The 23,120-nt window shown below is 41.9% G+C and overlaps 1 protein-coding gene across 1 annotated transcript in view; it reads right to left on the bottom strand.

Moving 5' to 3' along the window:
* Positions 1–23,120, bottom strand: part of ecpas (Ecm29 proteasome adaptor and scaffold) — a 96,607-nt gene that overhangs the window by 18,115 nt on the left and 55,372 nt on the right. The window contains exons 24-39 of the mRNA XM_080188420.1: positions 22,153–22,276; positions 20,095–20,240; positions 19,671–19,725; positions 18,347–18,461; positions 17,439–17,507; positions 14,273–14,390; positions 13,949–14,116; positions 12,859–12,938; positions 9,458–9,563; positions 8,559–8,606; positions 7,963–8,084; positions 5,836–5,986; positions 5,684–5,749; positions 5,312–5,401; positions 2,437–2,503; positions 1,824–1,915 (exon numbers count right to left, since the gene is read on the bottom strand). Coding sequence (XP_080044546.1) covers positions 1,824–1,915; positions 2,437–2,503; positions 5,312–5,401; positions 5,684–5,749; positions 5,836–5,986; positions 7,963–8,084; positions 8,559–8,606; positions 9,458–9,563; positions 12,859–12,938; positions 13,949–14,116; positions 14,273–14,390; positions 17,439–17,507; positions 18,347–18,461; positions 19,671–19,725; positions 20,095–20,240; positions 22,153–22,276 — 1,617 coding nt within the window. The remainder of the gene's footprint in view (positions 1–1,823; positions 1,916–2,436; positions 2,504–5,311; positions 5,402–5,683; positions 5,750–5,835; positions 5,987–7,962; positions 8,085–8,558; positions 8,607–9,457; positions 9,564–12,858; positions 12,939–13,948; positions 14,117–14,272; positions 14,391–17,438; positions 17,508–18,346; positions 18,462–19,670; positions 19,726–20,094; positions 20,241–22,152; positions 22,277–23,120) is intronic.

Raw genomic sequence — 23,120 nt, 5'->3', positions numbered from 1 at the left:
CATTCCGACAAGAAATATAAGTCTTTGAGCTTTTTTGAATGACTCAGCTTTTAAATTTAGAGAGTTAAGAGCAACAACGCCAAGATCCCTTTCTCTCTCAACTGATTTTAATTCTGCATGATATAACATGTTTAAGTATTAAGGGGAGGGTGGGAGTTTCAGGAAGGAAAGTGGAGTTAAGGTCACAATCAAATCAGTTATGTATTTATTGAATGGTGAAGCAGGCTCACGGAGCCAAATGGCTCATTATGCTCCTATTTCTTATGTTAAGAATGACCGTTAGGAGAAATGCATGACGCAGCAATAAAAGCCTCTATGAATTTGGCTCGGAGACCCAGGTTTAAATACAGCTCAGTCCATTTGAATGAGAGTGCTTGATTTTGTGTCAATTGGGATTCTCATCCAGAATTCAGGGTAGCCGGTTTCCGAAACGGGAGAAACAAAAACTGCACTGCTACGATGAGGCTTTGAAATAAGCAGTTAGGCTTATACTTTGAGGCAAAAGTGTGGAGATGCTGGTGTTGGACTATGATGGGCACAGTAAGAACTCTCATAACACCAGGTTAAAGTCCAATAGGTTTATTTGGAATCATGAGCTTTCAGAGCGCTGCTCCTTCATCAGGTGAGTGGAGAAGTAGGTTTCACAAACACGGCATATATAGACAAAGGCACAATTGCAAGATAATGGTCGGAATGCGAGTCTTTACAGGTAATCAAATCTTTACAGGTAATCAAATCTTTACAGATACAGACAGTGCGAGTGGAAAGAGGGATAATCATAGGTTAAAGAGGTGTGATAGTTTCCTCGAACAGTGTGTGTTGGAGCCGACGAGGGAGCGAGCTAACTTGGATCTGGTGCTATGTAATGAAGCGGGTAGAATTAGGGACCTTGTGGTCCTTGGGGAGAGTGATCATTGTATGGTGGAGTTTCTGGTGCAGATGGAGGAGGAGAAAGTGGGTTCCCGGACACGCGTCCTTTGTTTGAATAGAGGGGAGTACGGTAGGATGAGAGAAGAATTGGCGAATGTGGACTGGGAGAGCGCGTTGGAGGGAGGGTCTGTTGAGGAGCAGTGGAGGATCTTTAAGGAGATCTTTCTTGGTGCTCATCGGAAATTTATTCCGATGGTCAAAAAGGATAGTAGGAGGAGAGGTAATAAGCCGTGGATAACGAAGGAGGTGAAGGAAAGTGTTAAACTATGCTCCTATTTCTTATGTTCTTATGAATTGTCTCAAGGCAGGAAGGTTAATAAGGTTTTGCAAGCCCAGGCCAAATGGTGGGGGTTACATGCAGTCACACACATTCCAACCATTATCTTGCAATTGTGTCTCTGTCTACATAGTCATATTTGTGAAATCTACTTCTCCACTCACTTGATGAAGGAGCAGTGCTCCAAAAGCTCGTGATTCCAAATAAACCTCTTGGACTTTAACCTTGTGTTGTGAGGCTTCTTGCTTTGAGGCAAGTAAAAGGAATCTCAGTCTGCGTCTCTTAGATGCAACAATTTTTGGAACTGCCAAATGCCAACAACAGATTCCAAAGATACCCAAGAATTGTGCCTCGCCTTTCACAATGCAGAGATCCATCCAAATGTCTCCCTTTCCCTTCATCTCCCAGTTTCATAATATATAATACCGAAAGACGTGCTGGTTAAGTGGATTGACCACGCTAAATTCTTCCTCAGTGTATCCGAACAGGCATGGGGGTGTGGCAACTGGGGGATTTTCACAGTAACTTCATTGCAGTGTTAATGCAAGCCTACTTGTGACAATAATAAAATAAATAAAAGTCATGTAACAGCTAAGATGTAGATAAGGATACTCACCCGAACCAAATGACCCAATGCCACTGCATATGCTTTCCGTATGACGCTGCTCCGATCATTTAAACCAGACAGGAGGGCACTCATCAATTTACCTGCCAGCAATGAGAGAACAATGTTACAACAGAATCAGCCAATGCCAGCGCTTATCCCTTTCAGCCAACAGTTTTCACTCAAGATATTGGGCGTATTTTCTTTCCCACTGCTGTAATGGGTTGTTTCCAACTTAACTTTTATTAATGTTTCTTAAAGGTAACAGCAAATGCAGTCACTTGACTTTGGGATGACACTTCATACAATTTGGAATTCATTGGGCCTGGTGAAAGTGGGTCCAATAGAAACATTAAAAAGGGAGTTTGTTAAAAACTTGAAGGGAAAAACTTTGTTGGGGTAATGTGGAAAGAACGGGGGGTGGGGGGGGGGAATGGGGTTAATCGAATTACCGTTTTAAAAAGAGTTGGCACAGGTGCAATGGGCCAAATTGCCTCCCATCTGTGCTTTTTAAAATTTAAGATAGAAAACAAGCATCACAGTGAAACTGCGTGCGATAGTAAGCTTTTTACAGCAGTCCCCCAAAATGAAATAGACAGTTTCAAGAATAAGTCTGTATACTAACCTGCATAGGGATTTAAATCCTGTTGACATTTGGTTGTCAAAAAAACTACTACGTGGGCACAGCCTCCCTGTAAATTAAAGCAGCATATTAACCAGTTGCATTTGCATTTTGATCATCTTCATTGAAGGCAATAAACCAATGGTTTTAGTTAACAAAACAATGATATTGAAAAGCATCATAGGGATATAACTTTGAAAGCAACACTTTCAAAGTTATTTTTGGAAATAGATAAATTAATTTAACAGGTTATTAATATTTCTCACATGTTCGTCCATTTTCCTCATTCTCAATTTGAAAATATTAGCTTAGAATCATAAAACCCCTACGGTACAGAAAGAGGCCATTCACCCCATCGAGTCTGTACTGACCACAATCCCAGCCTGGCCCTACTCCTGTAATCTCTCATATTTACTCTGCTGAGCCCCCTGACACTAGGGTCCATTTAGCATGGTCAAAGCACCTAACCCACACATCTTTCAGACTGTGGGAGGAAACCAGAGCACCCCGAGGAAACCCACACAGACACGGGGAGAAAGTGCAAACTCCACACAGACAGCGACCTCAGGCCGGAAGTGAACCCGAGTCCCTGGCGCTGTGAGGCAGCAAGGTCCTTCATGGCAAACTGGTGCAGAAGGTGAAGTTGCATGGCAAGGTGGATACAAAACTGGCTCGATCATTGAAGATAGAGGGTAGTAATGGAAGAATAGGTTTCTGAATGGAGGGCTGTGACAAGTGGCGTTCCTCAGGGAGCAGTGCTGGAATCTTTGCTGTTTGTAACATATATAAATGTTTTGGAGGAAAATGTAACTGGTTTGATTAATAAGTTTGCAGATGACACAAAGGTTGGGGGATTTTCGAATAGCGATGAGGACCATCAGAGGATACAGCAGGATATAGATTGGTTGGAGATTTAGGTGGAGAGATGGCAGATGGAGTTTAATTCGGACAAATGTGAGGTGATGCATTTTGGAAATTTAATAGAGAAGAAATGTATAGTAATTAGCAGAACATTAAAGAGCATTGATAGGCAGAAGAATCTGGATGCACAGCTACATAGGTCACTGGCAATGCAGGTGGAGAAGGTAGTCAAGAAGGCAGTCAAGAAGGCATAGAACATGCTTGCCTTCATCGGCTGGGGCAATGAGTTTAAAAATTGGCAAGTCACGTTGCAGCTTTATAGAACCTTAGAAGGCTGCACTTGGAATATAATGCTCAATTCTGGTCGCCACACTATCAGAAAGGCTTTGGAAAGGATACAGAAAAGATTTAGCAGGATGTTGCCTGGCATGGAAGGTATTAGCTATGAGGAGAGGTTAGAGAAACTTGGTTTGCTCTCACTAGAACGACGGAGGTTGAGGGGCGACTTGATAGAAGTTTACAAGATTATGAGGGGCATGGACAGAGTGGATAGTCAGAAGCTTCTTCCCAGGATTGAACACTCAATTACTAGGGAGGATAGGTTTAACACACGAGGGGCAAGATTTAAAGAAGATGTACGAGACAAGTTTTTTTTACACAGAGGGTGGTAGGTGCTTGGAACTTGCTGCCGGGGGAAGCCGTGGAAGCAGATATGATGGTGACTTTTAAGCAGCATCTTGACAAATACATGAATGGGAATAGAGGGATATGGTCCCTGGAAGGATAGGGGGTTTTAGTTCAGTCCGGCAGCATGGCCAGTGCAGGCCTGGTCCTGTGCTGTAATTGTCTGTGTTCTTTACTAACCACTGCGCCACCTTGCTGGGGGAGAGTTCCACACCATACTTGTCATCCTTCATTTATTGGTGTAGAAAGTACAGCATTGGAAAAATGTGACATTATTGGGGAAGTGGGGAGGATGTGTGGGGTTGTGGGGTGTCAGGTGGTATTACATATTTCCCAGCAGGGAATTCAGGGTTACTGAACTATGAGGAAACTGGAGGCAACCACAGTGCTCCTACCAACTTCAAGCCAACTGAAACCAGCAAATGCAACAAAAGACCAAGACCGGAATTCTCCGATTGTGTCCGCAGCTGGGATTCTCCAGTCCTGCGACTGGGAATGAAGGTTCAGCTGACCGGGCATACATTATTAGAGAATTCCAGCCCCAAAAATTATTGAACTGCATCCAATTCTGGGCATCATGCTTTACGATGGATGTGAAGACACAGGAGACTGTCCAGAAAGGGCATCAGTTACAAGGGTAGATTGGAGAAGGTGGGGGCTGTTCTCTTTAGAGAAGGACAAGAGAAGATTTGATAGAGAGAGGTGTTCAAAATCAAGAGGAGAAAAGGAGAAACCTTGCCTACTGATCGGAAAGTTGAGAAATAGAGGACACCGATTTAAGGTGAATGGCAAAAGCAGCAATAATGATGTGAGTAATTTTTTTTTCCCACAGTGTTCTGCGTTGCTCCTTCTGTCAGTGTGAACGAGGCACTCTCTATTGTGGCTTTTAAAAGGGATTTGGAGAATTAACTGAAGAGAAAAGCACTGTGGGGTTATGGGGCAAAAACAAGGGCATGGGAATGGTGTAGTTCCTATAGAGAGCCAGCACAGACACAGTGGGCTGAAAGGCCTCCTTCTGTGATTCTACGATCCTAATCAAAGTTAAAACCTGGTTTATGATTAGGTTTCACACAGGGTGGTAGACCAAAGGGGCTATATTACATTAAATTACTCAGTACATACCTCGCCATTTCACAGCTACAATGTTGACGGTCCCATCACAAAGAGCAATTGGACATAATCGATGATTAAATAGAAGATTATCTGTTTCTGAGCTGTCTGTACATTTTAATTTATGAGAGAAACTTTCAATAGTGCAAAAGTGAAAGTTTAAGATGAACATACAAGTACAATCAGGCTGCTTATACGTCTTTTGTGATATTTTATGACTCACTTTGGTTCCAAGGCCTACTCCACTCTTGAGTAGCTCACACAACTTTGGAATTAGATCTCCCAGAACAGAGGCATCTAGATGTTGGAGACACTATGGATTCAGACAAGAAGGAAAACGTACGAATTACTAATTACAATCATAAATGCTTAACTATTAACCATAAGCAGTGCTACTCTAATATTGTCAAAGAACACACATTTATCATCAAGAGTAAGGGATTAGACTTGTGAAAGGGGTCAGACTTATGAAAGGGGTCATTTTAAAACCACGTTAGTAATAGATTGGTGCTGGAAGGTGACATTACCTCACTTCCCAATGAGACATTTCCTTTTTGTTTTCAGATTAAAAGTCCAGTTATTTGCTGGCACTTACCATATTGATGGTCTCCATCATTGGGGAAGATTTAGCTGCACTAAGCCTGGCACTGTCCATGGTGGCCTAGTATTTACAGAAAAAAAATCAACACAATGAATTAATTACAAAACAGATTGGATAATACAAGCACATTAGACATCATACTTCACCTTCTCTTGTTCTGTGGCACGTAGACTCAAATAATTGAGGACCTGTGGTTCGAGAACGCTTAGTGATTCCAACAAGGTGGGGATAAGTCTTGCTGCATGTGGCTTTAACAGTGTTCCTGCACTTTTGCTAATTTTCACAAGGGTGTTGATGCTATGTAAAGAAATTTATTACAAGTTAAAATCACATCCTAATAAAACTCATCTGTGAAAAATCACAATTACTTGATGTGGTTACACCACATTTTTCATAATTTCCCTTAAGGTTTTTCACAAATGAAGAAAGATGCCCCAAGTGATCTTTGATGCTGCAGCCTGTAAGACTGTCAGGCCAAGTTTGCAAAAAAGGTAATGCTAGCTACATACCAACGCTAAGTAATACGAAAATCAAACCATACAGCAATCTGGTTCAATCAACAGTGCAGGAGGGCATGCCAGGAGCAGCAGCATGCAAACCTAAAAATGAGCTATCAGTTTGAGATATAGCTTCAACACAGGATACTTATATATGACAAATAGCAGAAGCAGCATGCAATTGACAGAACTGAGCAAATGCACAATTTGGTTTGGCAAAATCAAACAATTTGCAAAACACACCAGCACAATACAGACTGACTTGCAGAATGGACTGAAGGGAGATATTTCTACTGGGACAGAGAAAACCAAAAGGGATTTCATTAAGTTTTTGTTTTGATTATCAAGATTTTTGTTTCACAGGGAAAAATGATTGAATCTGAGTGGGTAGTCGGTAGTGAGGAGTCATGAATTGGTGATTGTTACTGAACGAGAGAAAGACCATTAGGTGAGAAGTCTTTGCACGGAATTAGTCAAACCCTTCTAGAGCTCTGTCAGATCTTTCAGAAGCAACTTATTTTCTCAAATAACACTTACTAATTTTAATAATGGCATACTCTTCCAGTTCCAACTATGTATTTATTTGAAAATATTAACAAAATGCTTACTTAGTATCATTTTGATAGGAAGAAGCTGTTAAACATTTAATTCAACAATTTAAAATTGCAATCTCCACCCCTATTTTATTCCTTTTCTTTCTGCTGGTTTTGGTTCCTCTCTGTGTTTTTCTCTTCCTTCCATGGCTCTGTCATTCATCTTCTCCAGACATGACTTTTGCCCCATTGGGCAGCACGATGGCACAGTGGTTAGCACTGCTGCCACACAGCGCCAGGGACCGGGTTCGATTCCCAGCTGGGGGCAGATGTGCAGGCCATGCTAAATTGACCCTTACAGTCAGAGGGATTAGAAGGGTAAAGATATGGGGTTACAGGGATAGGACCTGGGTGGGATTATTGTATGTGCAGGTTCAGTGGGCCAAATGGCCTCCTTCAGCACTGTGGGAATTCTATGATTACCTCCCTGTAGCCTTTCATTAACAACCATTTTGCCACAATCTCTTCTGCCTTTCACCCTATCACAGACCTTCCCTCTTGTTCTATGTCTCCTCCTCCCCTTTCAGTTAATAAAATCTATTAATCAGTGGTTAGTACTGCTGCCTCTCAGCACCAGGGACTCGGGTTCAATTCCGGCCTTGGGTGACCGTTCCGAGTCTGCATGTTCTCCCCATGTTGGTGTGGGCGTCCTTTGGGTACTCTCACGGTCCAAAGATGTGTGGGTTAAGTGGATTGGCCATGCTAAATTGCCCCTTAGTGTCAGGGGGATTAGCAGAGCACATACATGGGGAGAGGGCCTGGTTGGGATTGTTGTTGGTGCAGGCTCGAGGGGCTGAATGGCCTGTAAGGATTCTATCTTTACCCAGTCCTGAGGAAAGATCGCAGATCTGAAATGTTAACTGTGATGCTGCCTGAACTGCTGAGTATCTCTCACATTTTCTGTTCTGATTTCATTTTTAAAAAGTGCTGTCCTCACAGAAGCTTGAGTTCAACAATATCAGAAGGATGTGTTAAAAAAGAATAAGTAATGCCTTTATAGGACACATTTGTTAAAGCAAGTTACAGAAATGATGATATCCTCCTTCAGTTGTTTCAGAATTTTAAATATTTAATTCAAGACATAATTAATACGTTAGGTTTATTCAAGATTTAGATAAACGATTGAAGATTTTGGATCTCTTTTTCCTTCTCTACGGTGGTTTCACGGTTCATAAATATGTACCTTAGAGACTGAACTTCTGCTACAGGGCTCATAATGCCCTTGTCCAATAAGCAAGGTAAGAGCACAGCAATAACTTGCTGACCAGCAGCACCATTGGCAGGTTCACACGTACGTATACACACCTACAAAAGAAAACAAACTTAATTGCTTTGACAAAGCCAGCATGTTAACATTGACATATCTTCTCCCTTAGTTGAGTCTGAATGGCTGAAAACCCCAATACTTGAGCAAACAGACTGCTGTAATGATCTAAAGTTTTAGCTGGTTAACATTAATGAGATTAGTAAAAACTTAAATGCTCATCTCATCGTCTTAAGTGTCCCTGCTGCCATCAGACGTTTGAGTGGACCTACCTTGCATTAAATTGATCTTTCTCTACACCCTAGCTATGACTGTAACACTACATTCTGCAGTCTCTCCTTTCCTTCCCTATATGGTATGCTTTGTCTGCATAGCGGACAAGAAACAATACTTTTCACTATACATGTGACAATAATAAATCACATCAAATCAAATCATTTAATAGCATGCTGCTTGTAACATGAAATAAATGAAACTCTATTCCTATCTATTCAATACACAAGCAATGTCCTTACCTTACTCAAGGTTTTAAGTGCAGAATCTGCAGCCTTACGAACAGATTCCTGTTAAACAAACAACATTGCTTAGTTCAAGAGACAAAGTTCTATACAACTCCAGCGTGACTTCCCTGCTTTTGCAATTTATGCCTCAATTGATAAAGGCAAGTGTCCCATATGCCCTTTTTACCACCCTATTGACATGCTCTTCAATCTTCAGAGATCTATGGATAAATATGTGAAGGTCTTTTTGTTGCACAGAACTTCCTAGTGTCATGCCATTCATTAATGGTCTGGAATATGCTGCCTAGGAGGGCGGAGGGATGCCTTACATCTTTAAGTAGTATGCGGATGGACACTTGGCATGTCATACCACTCAGAGCTATAGGCCAAGTGCTGGTAAATGGGACTAGATGGGAGGTCAGGAGGTGATTCTTCCAGCCTGCTGTGCTGCCCGAGAGACATAACAGTGGCTGCGTAGTGGGCTTCCCGCTGGGCGCCAGAACCAGCATGGACAGCTCCATGCCAGAAATCAGCACGGAACTGATTAAATTATTTAAATTTGAACTTAAATCTGATTAGCGGGCCTGGGACTGAAGTCTCCGGGCCTGCTAGTCTCTGCCCCCTCTGCTAGGAGGGGTTTAACAACAACTCCCCACTAACAGGGAACTGGCGGCTCAACCCCTGCTGGAGTAAAGGGAGGGCCATGGAGGCTGCCCAGATTTTTACGTGCGTTTAAAAGGGGATACTGCTCATGCATGGTATTTTCCCCATGTGGCACATTTCCAATTGCTGTCCCAAACAGCTTAGAGGGAACACTGGATGGGACCCTCAAAATGTCAAACTTAGCTACACGACAGTATAATCTGGGTTAAAAACCCCTCTTGGAAAGAATACCTGTAATTAAATGGCTGTACCTTTATATCGTCACGCACTCTGAAGAGAGTCTCCCATATTTCTGTAAGCCGATCAATGATGTCATTCACTTGTCTGCTCTGCAGTAGATCACTAATTGCTAAACAACTATAAGACAATAGGTATGTGAGTGAAAACAGTTGGAAAAACCCACATTCATTGTTTTTTTAGAACAATAGCAGGCACTTGTATACAAGTGGATTTAATTCTCAATAGCAGGGAATTATGACAGGTGTATAGCATGTATTTCCAGAATGTTAAAAGGGCAAGTTTACTGAAATGCCTTGAATTATCGGGATGCAACAGGAACAATTCTAACAAATTTGATCAAAAAATCGCATGTTGCTATTCTCAAACAGGATGGGAAAACTAAAAATTATTTTTAGATTCATTTTGCTCATATAAACATCACATTGCAAACAAAATATGGTCGATACAATGATGGAACGCCATTTATACTTGGTATTCAAGGTGCATCAGAGAATGGAAGAGTTATACTGAAATAAACATCACAGGGCAAGGTCAAGCCTTTTGTCAGCCTTTCTGCATGGCTCAATGGTAACAGTTCCACCCAAAGTCAGAAGATTGTGTATTACTCCCTGCTTCAGAGACCCAAGCACAACATTTCGGCTGACATGCCCAATGCTGGACTGTCAAAAGTATGATGTTTTGGGTGAGATGTTAAACCAAGGCTCCATCCACTGTCTCAGATGGACATAAAAGACCCCATACTCTTATTTGAAGGGTGGGGGATTCCAGCTGTGGCCAATATTTATCCCTTCACAAATATCAGGAAATCAGATTATCTGGTCATCATCACTTTGCTGTTGACTGGACCCTGTTGAGTGCAAATTATGGCCTTTCCTACATTTCAACAGTGACTATACTTTATCATAGGGTGTAGCTGGTTAATCATAGAATCCTACAGTGCAGAAAGAGGCCATTCGGCCCATAGAGTCTGCACCGATCACAATCCCACCCAGGTCCTATCCCCATAACCCTACTGGGCAATTTAGCATGACCAATGCACCTAACCAGGACGTCTTTCGGACTGTGGGAGGAAACAGGAGCACCCGGAGGAAACCCATGCAGTTACAGGGAGAATGTGCAAACTCCGCCCAGTGATCCACTTTAAAAAGTATTTCACTGGTTGTCAAGAGTTTTAGGATATGTCAAGCTTGTGCAAGGGCAAATCTGCATTTTCTTTTGATTACGCTAGCTTTATAAATAAAAGAAGTGATCACATCTCCTACATTTGCTTCATTATTGGAGATTCCCATTGGTGTCATCCCACGCTGGTGGGAAGCCTGTGGGGTGGGGGCTGCCAGCAGGACTGGAGAATCCCTCCGGAGTGAATGGCTGGAGAATTCTGGCCTTGGTTTTTCTATCCAAAGCATTTACTAGGAATATAATCTGCTGATAGTTCACTGCCAACCTGTATGACTAGTACAATGCCATCCTAAAAAAATGATTTAACCTAACACTAATTAAGTTATTAGTTTTCTATAAATATTGGCACTCTGATCCACCAGAAATGTATCTTCCTCATTTAGGGTGCCTCCTATCCTCCTCAACAAATGTCATCTTCAAGAACATAAGTTTTTTCAAATCACCAATCATGCACAGGTATACTTATTCCTCACCTCACTATAAAAACCTTTCGACTACTGTCAATATCCACAGTCTAACAATGTGAAAACTGACTGCCTCATGTACAGAAATACAAATGATTCAGATCACTGAGAACCAGTACTTTATTACTGTTTATTACTGCTTAAAGTATTCAATACCCCTTTTTAAAAAGATGACAGCTATATTCCAGGAAATTACAATTGGACGTTAATTAATTTATTCCATTTGCTCTCTTGCTTTTGGGAGGCCTTTTGCATTTAGACTCTAATCTCACATGACACAGCAATTCACTAAATACTGGTTATTACATAAGTATTTTTCACTCTCAACCAATCTCCTTTATCCTGTCAGGTGATAACTGCTCCTGACATCAAAGCAACATTTAACTGCGCATGGCATCAAGGAGCCATGGCAAAACTGGAGTCAGTGGGAATCAGAGGGAAACCCTCTGCTGATTGGAGTCATATCAACATAAAGGAAAATGGTTGTGATTGTTGGAAGTGAATCTAAAGTTTAAAGTTTATTTACTCGTCACAAATAAGGCTTACATTAACTTTGCAATGAAGTTACTGTGAAATTCCTCTAGTTGCCACACGCCAGCGCCTGTTTGGGTCAACGCGCCTAGCCAACACATCTTTCAGACTACGGGAGGAAACTGAGGCACCCAGAGGAATCTCCAAGCCGACACAGGAAGAATATGCAGACTCTGCTTAGACAGCGACTCAAGCTGGGAATCGAACCTGGGTCCCTGGTGCAATGTGGCAGCAGTGCTAACCCCCACTGCGCTGCCAAATAATTTCAATCCTGGGACATCACTGCAAGAGTTCCTCAGGGGAGGATCCTTGGTCCAATCATCTTCAGCTGTTCATTAATGACCTCCCCTCCATCAAAAGGTCAGAAGTTGGGATGTTCGCGAGTTAGCACTGACAAGAAACTGAACTGGACTAGCCATATAAATACTGTGGCTACAAGAGCAGGTCAGAGGTAGGAAATTGCATGCGAGTAAGTCAATTCTTGACTCCCCAGAGCTTGTTCATCAACTACATAGTCAGGAGTGTGATGGATGAGTGCAGCTCTAACAACACTCAAGAAGCTTGACACTATTTGATTCGTACTCCATCCAATTGAACCCCATCCACAAACATTCAATCTCTCCACCACTAATACATAGTAGCAGCAAAATGCACCATCTACAAGTTGCACTGCAACAAATCAACAAGGCTTTTTTAACAGCATCTTCCAAACCCATGAGCTCTACCATCTGGAAGGGCAAGTGCAGATACATGGGAACACTACCACCAGCAAGTTTCCCTTCAAGTCAAATACTATCCTGACTTGGAAATATATCACTGTTCCTTCACTGTTGCTGGGTCAAAATCCTAGAACTCCCTTCCTAATAGCACAGTGGAGGTTCCGACAACAAATGAGCTGCAGTGGTTCAAGAAGGTGCCTTCTCAAAGGTAATTGGGGATGGGCAATAAATGCTGGCCTAGCCAGTGATGCCTACATCCCATGAATGAATAAAAAAGAAAAAAACTGTCTATGACCATTCTATGACATCAGTGATTCCTTGACAGAATAGAGTTTAGTGGTCACCTAAACATGACAGCCTAGCTTTTGAGGACAGGTGCAAGCAAGGACAGGAATCCAGTCCAATTACCATCTCCCTAACCTCAGAAGGCTGAGGACATCTGTAACACAAATGAAGGCTCGTCTTACTGTGATTCAGTCGCAAAAGGCCAAACCACACTTGCGAAACAGCAGTACGTACCTGGATTCACGCACCCGCCAAAGATTGCTGGTTAAATTGTTTATTAAATCTTGAAGAATCTCCTTTAAGTACGTATCTGTCTGTTAAAAGAAACATACAATTAAGTAATCCTTTCGAAAATAAATGAAATGGATAAACTATGAAACAGATTAGAGTACATCCTCTGTAAAAAGGAGAAGCTGGTGCATGGAACAATGCGAAAATCATGCATTTCAGAAAAAATGTCCATGTGATTCATATAGTTGATGTGTCCATTGGAGATGATAATCAGCTCCCCCATCGCTAAATTTTAAATTCCTTAATTTCACCACCTACACCGAGAAGGCAAAAGTACATTGTAGGCTAAGAACTGTTCCCAACAGGATGGGATGTGGAGGAGTAAAGCAATGACATACTATTAAGTGCTTAATGAACATCTCCATAGAAAAGGTAAAGCAGGAATAATTCTGCACAGATGGTGTGCTTATACTGGGTAAAAAATAATGCAGGGTGAATCATCAGCAAGTCAATGATGGGAGGGCTGATCCATAAAGGGATATCATCCTTACGGTTTTTCCCCTCACAAAAGCATCATTTATTGGTGCTAGTACCTGCACCACTGGAAATAACAGCTTGAAATAAAATTAATTTTTTCCTGTTTAAGTGCAGAAGGAGGCCATTCGACCCATTGGGCCTGTATTGACAATCCCACCCAGGCCCTATCCTCTTAACGTCATGCACTTGTCCTGCAAGGCACCCTAACACTAAGGGCTAATTTACCATGGCCAATCCACCTAACCCGCACATCTTTGGTGTGGAAGGAAATCGAAGAAAACCCATGAAGACACGGGGGAGAACATGCAGACTCCACACAGACAGTGACCTAAGGGTAGGATTGAACCCGGGACTCTGGCGCTGTGAGGCAGCAGTGCTAACCACTGTGCCACCATGCTGCCCCTAACTCTGACTAAAGTAAGCAGACCCAGTAACAGCAAACAGTCAGAAAAGCCAATGAAAGTGGAGACGACATGACTCCAAATCGTTACTTAAATTGCTCAAGCTCAAATCAAAACTAATCACACCTTGGATCCGAGTGTAAGGCCACACTTACAGCATTTTTATCCGTGACAAGAGCATTCCAAATACTGGTCATTGCCTGCCGGATCCCTGAATTCGGATCAAACCGATATCGATAAAGTCGCGGGATAAGTTGAGCTAAATAAGGAGCCAGCTGCTCTTCAGCCTTCGTCGCTATGATGTTAAAGCCAAAAGCAGCACCCTGCAGGGACAAGCAGCAGTCATTCCATAACAGGATTACCATCGCACACTCTTATAGCTAATACAATAAGATCTATAGGAGCTTTCTCCTTTTGCCAGGAATTCCAATAATTCCCACTTGCGTACAATGCGAACAGTTCCTTGAAATAAAATTTACCTTTCGAGAATTCCACATGGCATGGTGGTTGGCCAGGTTCATGAACTTGTAAACAAGGTCAGGTTGATTAAGGTCACTGGCAAGACTGCAAAGTTCTTTGTAAGTTGACAGTCCCTGTCTGGTGAAGGTTGAAAACAAAAGTTAACAGGGTAGTGTGAATTGCATTCACTAGTTTTAGCAGAAGAGTTTAATACAAAATAATTATTCACCATGATATGGAATTGCTGATAGGAGATTCTAGTTGCTGCCAGAAATTGCGCAGCTGTAGTGAAGTTAGCTGGTTAATCATAGAACCCTTCAGTGCAGGAGGCGGCCATTCTGCACCAAGTCTGTACTGACCACAAGCCCACCCAGGCCCTATCCCTATAACCCTAGCTAGCCCCCCGACACTAATGGGCAATTTATCATGGCCAATCCACCCAACCCATACATCTTTGGACTGTGGGAGGAAACTAGAGCAGCTGGAGGAAACCCATGCAGACACAGGGAGAATGTGCAGATTCCATACAGACAGTGGCCGAAGCCGTGAATTGAACCCGTGTCCCTGGTGCTAACCACTAAGTAGTCTCACAACACCAGGTTAAAGTCCAACAGGTTTATTTGATAGTAAACGCCACCAGCTTTCGGGGCACTGCTCCTTCGTCAGGTGAGTGGGGAGTTCTGATCACAAACAGGTCCCCACTCTCCTAATGAAGGAGCAGTGCTCCAAAAGCTAGTGGTGTTTACTACCAAATGAACCTGTTAAGACTTTAACCTGATGTTGTGAGACTTCTTACTGTGTTTACCCCAGTCCAACACCAGCATCTCCACAGCATGGCTTCCCATCAATTTCTTTTCATATTTGCGATGCTTTCAAAAGTTGCTTTATTTCTTTCTCGACAAGATTTGCACATTATTGAGCATTTGTAACTTCCTTAATTTCTTAAGCCTTATCAGACCCAGAAAACTCCTGTACCAGTAATCCTTATTTTTGAGTCACAACCTCTGTGCAGCACACTTCTCAACAGAGCTCCAACAGTTTCACTCACAATGCTAATCTTTGCACTTTTCAGCCTTTGGCAGTTTCACTTTGGACACTCTTCATGGTTTGGTTTGTATTTTAGTCCATTCTTCAAATCTTTCAAGGAGTAAACATATGAACTCCAGGAGGCATCTTGTATCTTTACACATTACCCTCCTATTGTCCTGGTTCACTTGCCTTCTTCAGTCATTGCATAAAGTTTTAATTTTGTGGGATAATTCCTCTAGAAACAGTCCAGCTAAAGTTGGACCTTGAACTGTACCATAATCAGGGGAGCAAAACCTGCTTATCTTTCCAAACTGCAGAGAGTGAATCTAGAAGTTTTGAAACCGGGGTAATTTGATCTGGCATTTCAGAATCCTAACGTGGAGATGCCGGCGTTGGAGTGGGGTAAACACAGTAAGAAGTCTCACAACACCAGGTTAAAGTCCGACCAATTTATTAGAATCCTAGCCAGGAGTTTCAGCAGATGATTTTGGAAAACAAATTCTATAATTACTAGGTGTTGCACTGATTGCAGGGCAGTTATTTAATGACTTTGGAAATAATTAAAATTATTTTGGCACAGTGGTTAGTACTGCTACCTCGCAGTGCCAGGAACCTGGGTTCAATTCCCAGCTTGGATCACTTGTCTTTAAGGATTCTGCACATTATCCCTGTGTCTGCGTGTGTTTGCTCCTGTTTCCTCCCACAGTCCGAAAGACGCACAGGTTAGATTGACTGGCTGTGCAGAACTGCCCCTAAGTGTCATGGGGACGAGCAGGCTGAATGAGTGGGGTTACAGGGATAGGGCCTGGGTGAGATTTTAGTCGGTGCAGGCTTGATGGGCCAAATGGTCTCCTTCTACACTGAAGGATTCTATGATTCAACGTTGTTCCTATCTGCAGGAGAGACTAAAATCTTGGGAGCCATCAATACAAGACGGTCACCAATAAGTCTAATAGGAAATTCAGGACAATGCTCTTTACCCAGAGGGTGGTTGTCTTAGAAGGAAAGGTTGAGTAAGTTAATCCTAAACTCTTAAGATCTTACAAGAATGGGACATGATAAAAGATTCTGAGGGGAGTGAACAGGTTGGATGGCTCCCCTTGTGGTCTTGTCTGGAACCAGAAACCACCATTCAAAAATAAGGGGTTACCCATTTAAGATGAAGATGAGGATTTTTTTTCTCTTAAACAGGAGACTGAGGTAGTCTGGTTAGACTTTGAAATTCTCAGACAGCAGTTTGAGTGTGGATCATCAAATACATTCAAAGAAAGTAAAGTTTATTTATCAGTGTCACAAATATGCTTACATTCACACTGCAATGAAGTTACTGTGAAAATCCTGGTCACCACACTCCAGAGCCTGTTCAGGTACACTGAGGGAGAATTTAGCATGGCCAATGCACCTAACCAGCACAGCTCTGGAGTGTGGGGGGAAACTGGAGCACCTGGAAGAAACCCACACAGACACAGGGAGAACATGCAAACTCCACATAGATTGCGACCCAAACCAGGAATCAAAGAGGAGTCCCTGGCTCTGTGAGGCAGCAGTGCTAACCACTGTGCCTCCCATTCAAAATTGATTTAGACAGATAATTGGTAGGCATGAAAGACAAAGATTATTGGACAGGGTGGGGGTGGGAGTGGGAGAGAACGTAGGAAAGTGGATTAAAGCTATAGTCAGATGATCTTATTGAATTGCATAGAAGGCTCGAAGGGCTGAGTGGCCTATTCCTTATGTTCTTATGAATTTGCTACCATGAGTAGTTAAGCAAACACATTAAATGCTATGCAGGGGAAGCTAGATAATTACATGACGGAGAAAGGAATGGAAGGAAATTTTGACAGGATAAGGGCCGTAAAAGATTCAGTGGCCAAAAGGCCTCCCTCCTATGCTGTAAATAACTCTTGAAAAGGGATGGGAAAAGGGTAATCTACAGCAGAAACGCTGGCATTGACTAGTCGGGCCAAATTCTTTGCTGCAAATTCTGTGATGTATTTTACCAACGACCGTCAAAACCTGATCCAAATCTGAAGTACACATTCAAACTGGCTTCAATACTTTGCTCTCCTAATGCAACACCAGCAATAACACAAAATTTCATGAATATTCATTCCATTCAATGTGCCTTCCAGAACAATCGGAAGTCAGGATTCTCACCCATCAGGGGTTTTGCCGATTGCGTTTCCTTGAAACAGTTCAGTGTCTTCTGACAGATCCTGTTTAACCCTGCAAGGGAATTAAAGCTTTTCAGTAAATCAACCCAAGTCAACAACACTAACCAGTGGCCACAATATATTCTAAATAGGTTACATATTCCAAACTATGTATCTGAAAATGAAAACTAACTTCAGATTTCAATTGTTGTAAAAGGGACAATTATTAAAGTAAAATATATTTTGAAAGAAAATACCCAATTCATGAACCGTTGTTGGTCTGGGATCAATGAATATGATTGTAAGACTCTGGCATTCAGAGCTCACTTCCTCTAATTACTGTTAATTTGTTCTCCTCTACAGCTACAAGTCATAGCTAAGGATAAAGGACTGGTCATTTAAAACTGAGCTGTGTAGAAATTTCTTCTCGCATGAGATAGTGAATCTCTTGGAGTTCTCTGTCCCAAAAGGTGGTAGAGGTTGGATCATTATAAGTATTTAAAGTAAAGGTGGATAAATATTTGATAGATCGAGGAATAGAGGGAAAGAGCACAGGAAAGGAATTGAGGCTGGCATAGATCAATCATATCGTATTGAGTGGCGGGGCAGGCTTACAGGGCCTGGTGGCCCACTCCTGCTTCTATTTCTTGTGTTCTAACAATCAAAGGAGCAAATCTGTGGACACACTCTCTGCTTTGGGTGAGCATACTGGTGAAAAAAAAGCATTCAGGAAGACAAAAGATTTGATAAATCTAATTGATACAGTTAATTTTTTGGTTTAACCATTTAAATAAACACAGATTCTGACAGCTAGGGGAAAGGACATTTTTTGTTTAACTCTTTGGTATTAATTATACTTACCAGATTAAATAGCTTCTTAAAATTACTGTCATCTGATAAATGGACTCTTACCGTTTCCCTGTCATTAACGTTTCCACAAGGATTGAAACCAGCTCCTGTTGGTCTTGCTCACTGCCTAGTTCATATACCAACCCAAGTCCTTTAGATGCCACATCCTGGCTAAGTTCTATAATGTTAAGCAAAAAAATCAGTATAAATCAGTCCGCACAGATATCAAATAATTAGTTAACTTAAAGGATTCAAATACAGAATGCAATAGCTTCCCGAGTGATAATCTCCACACGACCAGTTTTCTTCACTGGATGACATGGTTGAGCTGCCGTTTTTGTATAATGTTGAGTACACTGACTGGTAACTATTCTGGCAAATAAAATACATTTATAATCTAAGACCACTTTTTTGTCCTAATCAGAATGTGACGTATTCAAGTGTTTCAATCACTTGTGGATAATATTAACAAATTTGATTTCAAAAAATTGACATTTATGACTTCAAAAATTTTAATGACAAATAAATGGCTTTCTAAATCCTGCACTGCTAAACTTCAGAACTTTACAGTACATTTATGACTTGCAGGTGCAGGCAGAGGTACAAACTGGACTGATTTAATCAAGAACAAAGTACTGCACAGGAATAGGCCTTCAGCCCTCCAAGCCTGTGCCGATCATGACGCCTGCCTAAAGTAAAATCGTATGCACTTAGAGTCCATACCCTTCCACTCCCATCCTATTCATGTATTCATCAAGTTGCCCCTTAAGAGCCACAACCATATCTGCTACCACCACCTCCCCAGACAACGTGTTCCATGACACTTACCACCCTCTGTAAAAAAAAAACTTGCCTCGCACATCTCCTCTAAACTTATCCCCATGCACCCTAATCTTACGCCCCCTAGTACTGGACTTTTCTACCCTAGGAAAGAGCATCTGACTATCCACTCTGTCCATGCCACTCAAACTTGTAGACCTCTATCAGGTTGCCTTTGAACTTCCGTCGTTCCAGTGAGTACAAACTGAGTTTATCTAATCTCTCCTCATAGCCAATATCTTCCAGGTCAGACAACAACCTGGTAAACCTCTTCTGTACCCTCTCCAAAACATCCACATTCTTTTGGTAGTGTGGTGAGCAGAATTGTACACAATATTCTAAATGCGGCTCAACTAAGGTTCTGTACAAAACCTGCATGTTGCTGGTGTGAATGTTAATGAGTAACAGACATCTGAAGACTTGAAGTCCTTCAATATAACTCATTCTAAACCATCACATGCCAGAGTGAAAAGTAGATTAACTTTTCGAACTGATGCTTTTGCACATCTTTAAATCCACCATTTTTTAACCAGTGAGAGAATTGCAGTACATTTAAAATTGAACTTACCATCATTCTCAGATAAAATCGAAATGAAAGCACTCTGAATTTCCTTTAAGTGAGACTGTAAAGAAAGAAAATCACATGTACAACCCAACAAACTGCAACACTCCTTCAAACGGAATTCTAAACTAAATCAATTCCTTACACTTTAAAACAAATCAAAGAAAACTTTCCAGTTTTGTCATTTCGAAATATGATTTCCAAACATCTTTTAATGAACACACTCAGGAAAAACTTTTTTTTAAAAAAGAAAAAGCAAATATAAAGCACATTCTAATCATTCCTATATCCTTAATTCAGAGGATTGTCCATATCCCAGCATTATGTTAAAAAATATCACAACATGAATAAATAATGAATCTCCACAACTATTCAATAATTGTGGACGTGGTTTTAAAACAACATTGCAAAGCAACTGTAATGTCTTCACCTTTATCTCCTTGTGTTGGCTTAGTTTCTTCACCAATGACAAAAGCCAGATACAGGAAGCCTGACGGACATGCGGATTGGAACTAATGATGTATTTCTTTAGGATTTCATCCAGGACCCATGGAACAACATCATTTACTTTAACAGCTGAGAATTTAAAACAAGAAGGGCATTGAAATTTGCAGGTGAGCACACAAACCATATGAATACATTCTTCTTTAAATGAAGGAGGTAGGGTAGTAGCTGAATGGTCTCTTTCTCTGCTGTAACAATTTGTGATTATGTGGTATTCAGATGAATACTAACAGTTTCCACCCAGAATGTTAATGGATGGTCGAAATTTGAGAGCTGTAACAAGTGTAACTGAAGCAAATCACATTCACATTATTTCAGGAAACAACTCAACTGAGTTGTGACGAACATGTTGCCAGTGACAGCAAAAATCAGTAACAAGCTCGCTTTTCTATTGCGACACTAAACACTCTCAAGTGCTATCTCACATTTCCCACTGCCATTTTCAAAACATCATTCCAGGTATGCGTCACCACAAATGTGGTTTCTGCATAACAACCACAGTCCAAACATTCTGCAGTACCGGTATTAAGGTCAACTAGTAAATTGTGTATTGAATTTCTAAGTGCACTTTCTTGTGACAGAATTTAGCCTGGTCATCCATTGATATTAGAAATCTTGTGACAGTGAGATATTCAACCAATTGCTTGCTAGTCAGTGCTAAATGTGACACTTCAATAAGGTTGGTAGGCTGGCAGGAAATCAACTTACCTCTGGTACTGGTCTCCACTCTTTCACAGGGCAGCTTTGAGTGCTCTATGCGCTTTTGCCCCATAGGCCCATCTAGAGCTAACCTGTGCCATTCCTCCCACAGACATTATGCTCCCACTATCACTTATAGAATATGTAAATTGTTATTTATGCTGATTGATTGAACTAGGCAAGGAGACCAACTGGGAGAAGAGGTCAACATTTATCTTACACTAGACCACAGGAGTTAGCTCCTCAGGTAAAACAACAGTCGGTTTTGTTTCTTCCAACAGTCTCATCACTTGCAACTTATCATAGAATCCCGACAGTGCAGAAGGAGGCTGCTTGGCTCATTCACCTGCACAAGCTCTCTGATGGAGCATCTTACCCAGGCTGTATCCTCCTAACCCCATACATTTACCCCGCTAATTTCCCTAGCCTACACATCTTGGGACAGCAAAGGGCAACTTAGCATGGCCAATCCATCTAACCCACACATCTTTGGAACGTGGGAGGAAACCGGAGCATCCCGAAGAAACCCACGCAGGGAGACCTTACAAACTCTACATAGTCAGTAACCCAAAATCAGAATTGAAGCTGGGTCTCTTGCACTGTGAGCCAACAGTGGGTCACCTTGCCATCCCATCCATTTAGCCTCCTTCCCTGTTTACAGCATGGGGAAAATAAACTATTTTTAAAAACATGTTTAAAATTGGAAGGAGAATAAAATGTTTCTGTGTATTGCGCTGTGAACATCCCTGCAACACTGAACAATGAAGTACAGTAAAATGTGAAAAATTTTATTGCCCATCAAATTGCTTTACAACTTGAAATAAGAAGTGTCTGATGAATGTGGGGGTTGTGCTGGCGGGTGGCATTCGTAATGCCTTCCGTAACTAACAAAATGCTAGCTTTACAGTAATTTCCAAATTGGGTGCTTTTATAATATTTACCAACAAACACAGGTTAGATGGGCTTTAGATTGGTTTCACAGGTTGGTGCAACATCGAGGGCCGAAGGGCTTGTACTGTTCTATTTCATACAAATGCAACCTCACCCAATTCTACACTTAAATCAGATGCAGTGTTTGTACTATTCTCAAAATATACAGCACACTTCAAATTACACAAAGCTTTTCATTTCAAATCCATCTCTTACTAAACCATCTTGTGTAAAACCTCCACCGTCACCATTCGGTGTTGTTCGCTCAGAAATGACCAGAATTTGCCGCAGAGAGATTATATTTTGAGTTTGCATGTGTTGACAGGTGAAAACACACATACCGTCTGCGACTTACCAACCGGAGGGGTGTACTCCTCCTCAGCAACCATCCACAGATCGCGAGCTGCCAGCGAACTCGTTCCTAGTGCTGCACTGGTGATCGCTTCTCCGACTGTGAACTGCAGCTCTATTTGTTTTGCCTGGGGAAAAGGATTAAGTTTTGAACCATTACTTGTGATTTTGATTTCCAAGTCTAACCTGAAACCCATGAGGTTGGAGGTTTCCAGCATTATTTCTTTTTTTGATCCTCCCTGTTGGAAAAATTAACTGGTCAACAGGTACCTCTACAGCCTCAAAAGTTAAAGTTTATTTATTAGCCACAAGTAATACTTACATTATAACACTGCAATGAAGTTACTGTGAAATTCCCTGAGTCGCCACACTCTGGCACCTGTTTAGGTCAATGCACCCAACCAGCATGTCTTTCAGACTGTGGGATGAAACCAAAGCACCCGGAGGAAACCTATGTGGACACGGGAAGAACGTGCAGACTCCACACAGTGAGCCAGCTGGGAATAGAACCCAGGTCCCTGGTGGTGTGAGCCGGCAGTACTAACTACGGTGCCACCGTGCTGTCCTCCCCATACGCTTGTGACAGATGGCACTCTCTGTATCGGTTAGCAGGTAAGCACTAAAGGCAAGTCCAAGCTCATCTACTGTGATCCTTTCTGCAGCTCAAAAGGCAACTTTCAGCAGGACTAAGACACAGAACTGAGGGCGGCATAGCAGTTATCAATGCTGCCTCACAGCGCCAGGGATCCGGGTTCAATTTGGGCCTTGGGTCACTGTCTGTGTGGAGTTTGCATGTTCTCCCCGTGCCCACGTGGGTTTCCTCCAGGTGCTCCGGTTTCCTTCCACAGTCCAAAGATGTGCAGGTTAGGTTAACTGGCCATGCTAAGTTGCCTCTTAGTGTCAGGGGGAACAGCAGAGTAAATACACTGGTTATGGGGATTGGGCCTGGGTGGAATTGATGTCAGTGCAGTC

Source organism: Carcharhinus amblyrhynchos, chromosome 5 (genome assembly GCF_965287045.1).
Source record: "Carcharhinus amblyrhynchos chromosome 5, sCarAmb.v2.hapA, whole genome shotgun sequence".
NCBI classification, from domain to species: Eukaryota; Metazoa; Chordata; class Chondrichthyes; order Carcharhiniformes; family Carcharhinidae; genus Carcharhinus; species Carcharhinus amblyrhynchos.
The sequence above is the reverse complement of the archived record's forward strand: the minus strand, read 5'-3'. Positions and strand labels throughout refer to the sequence as shown.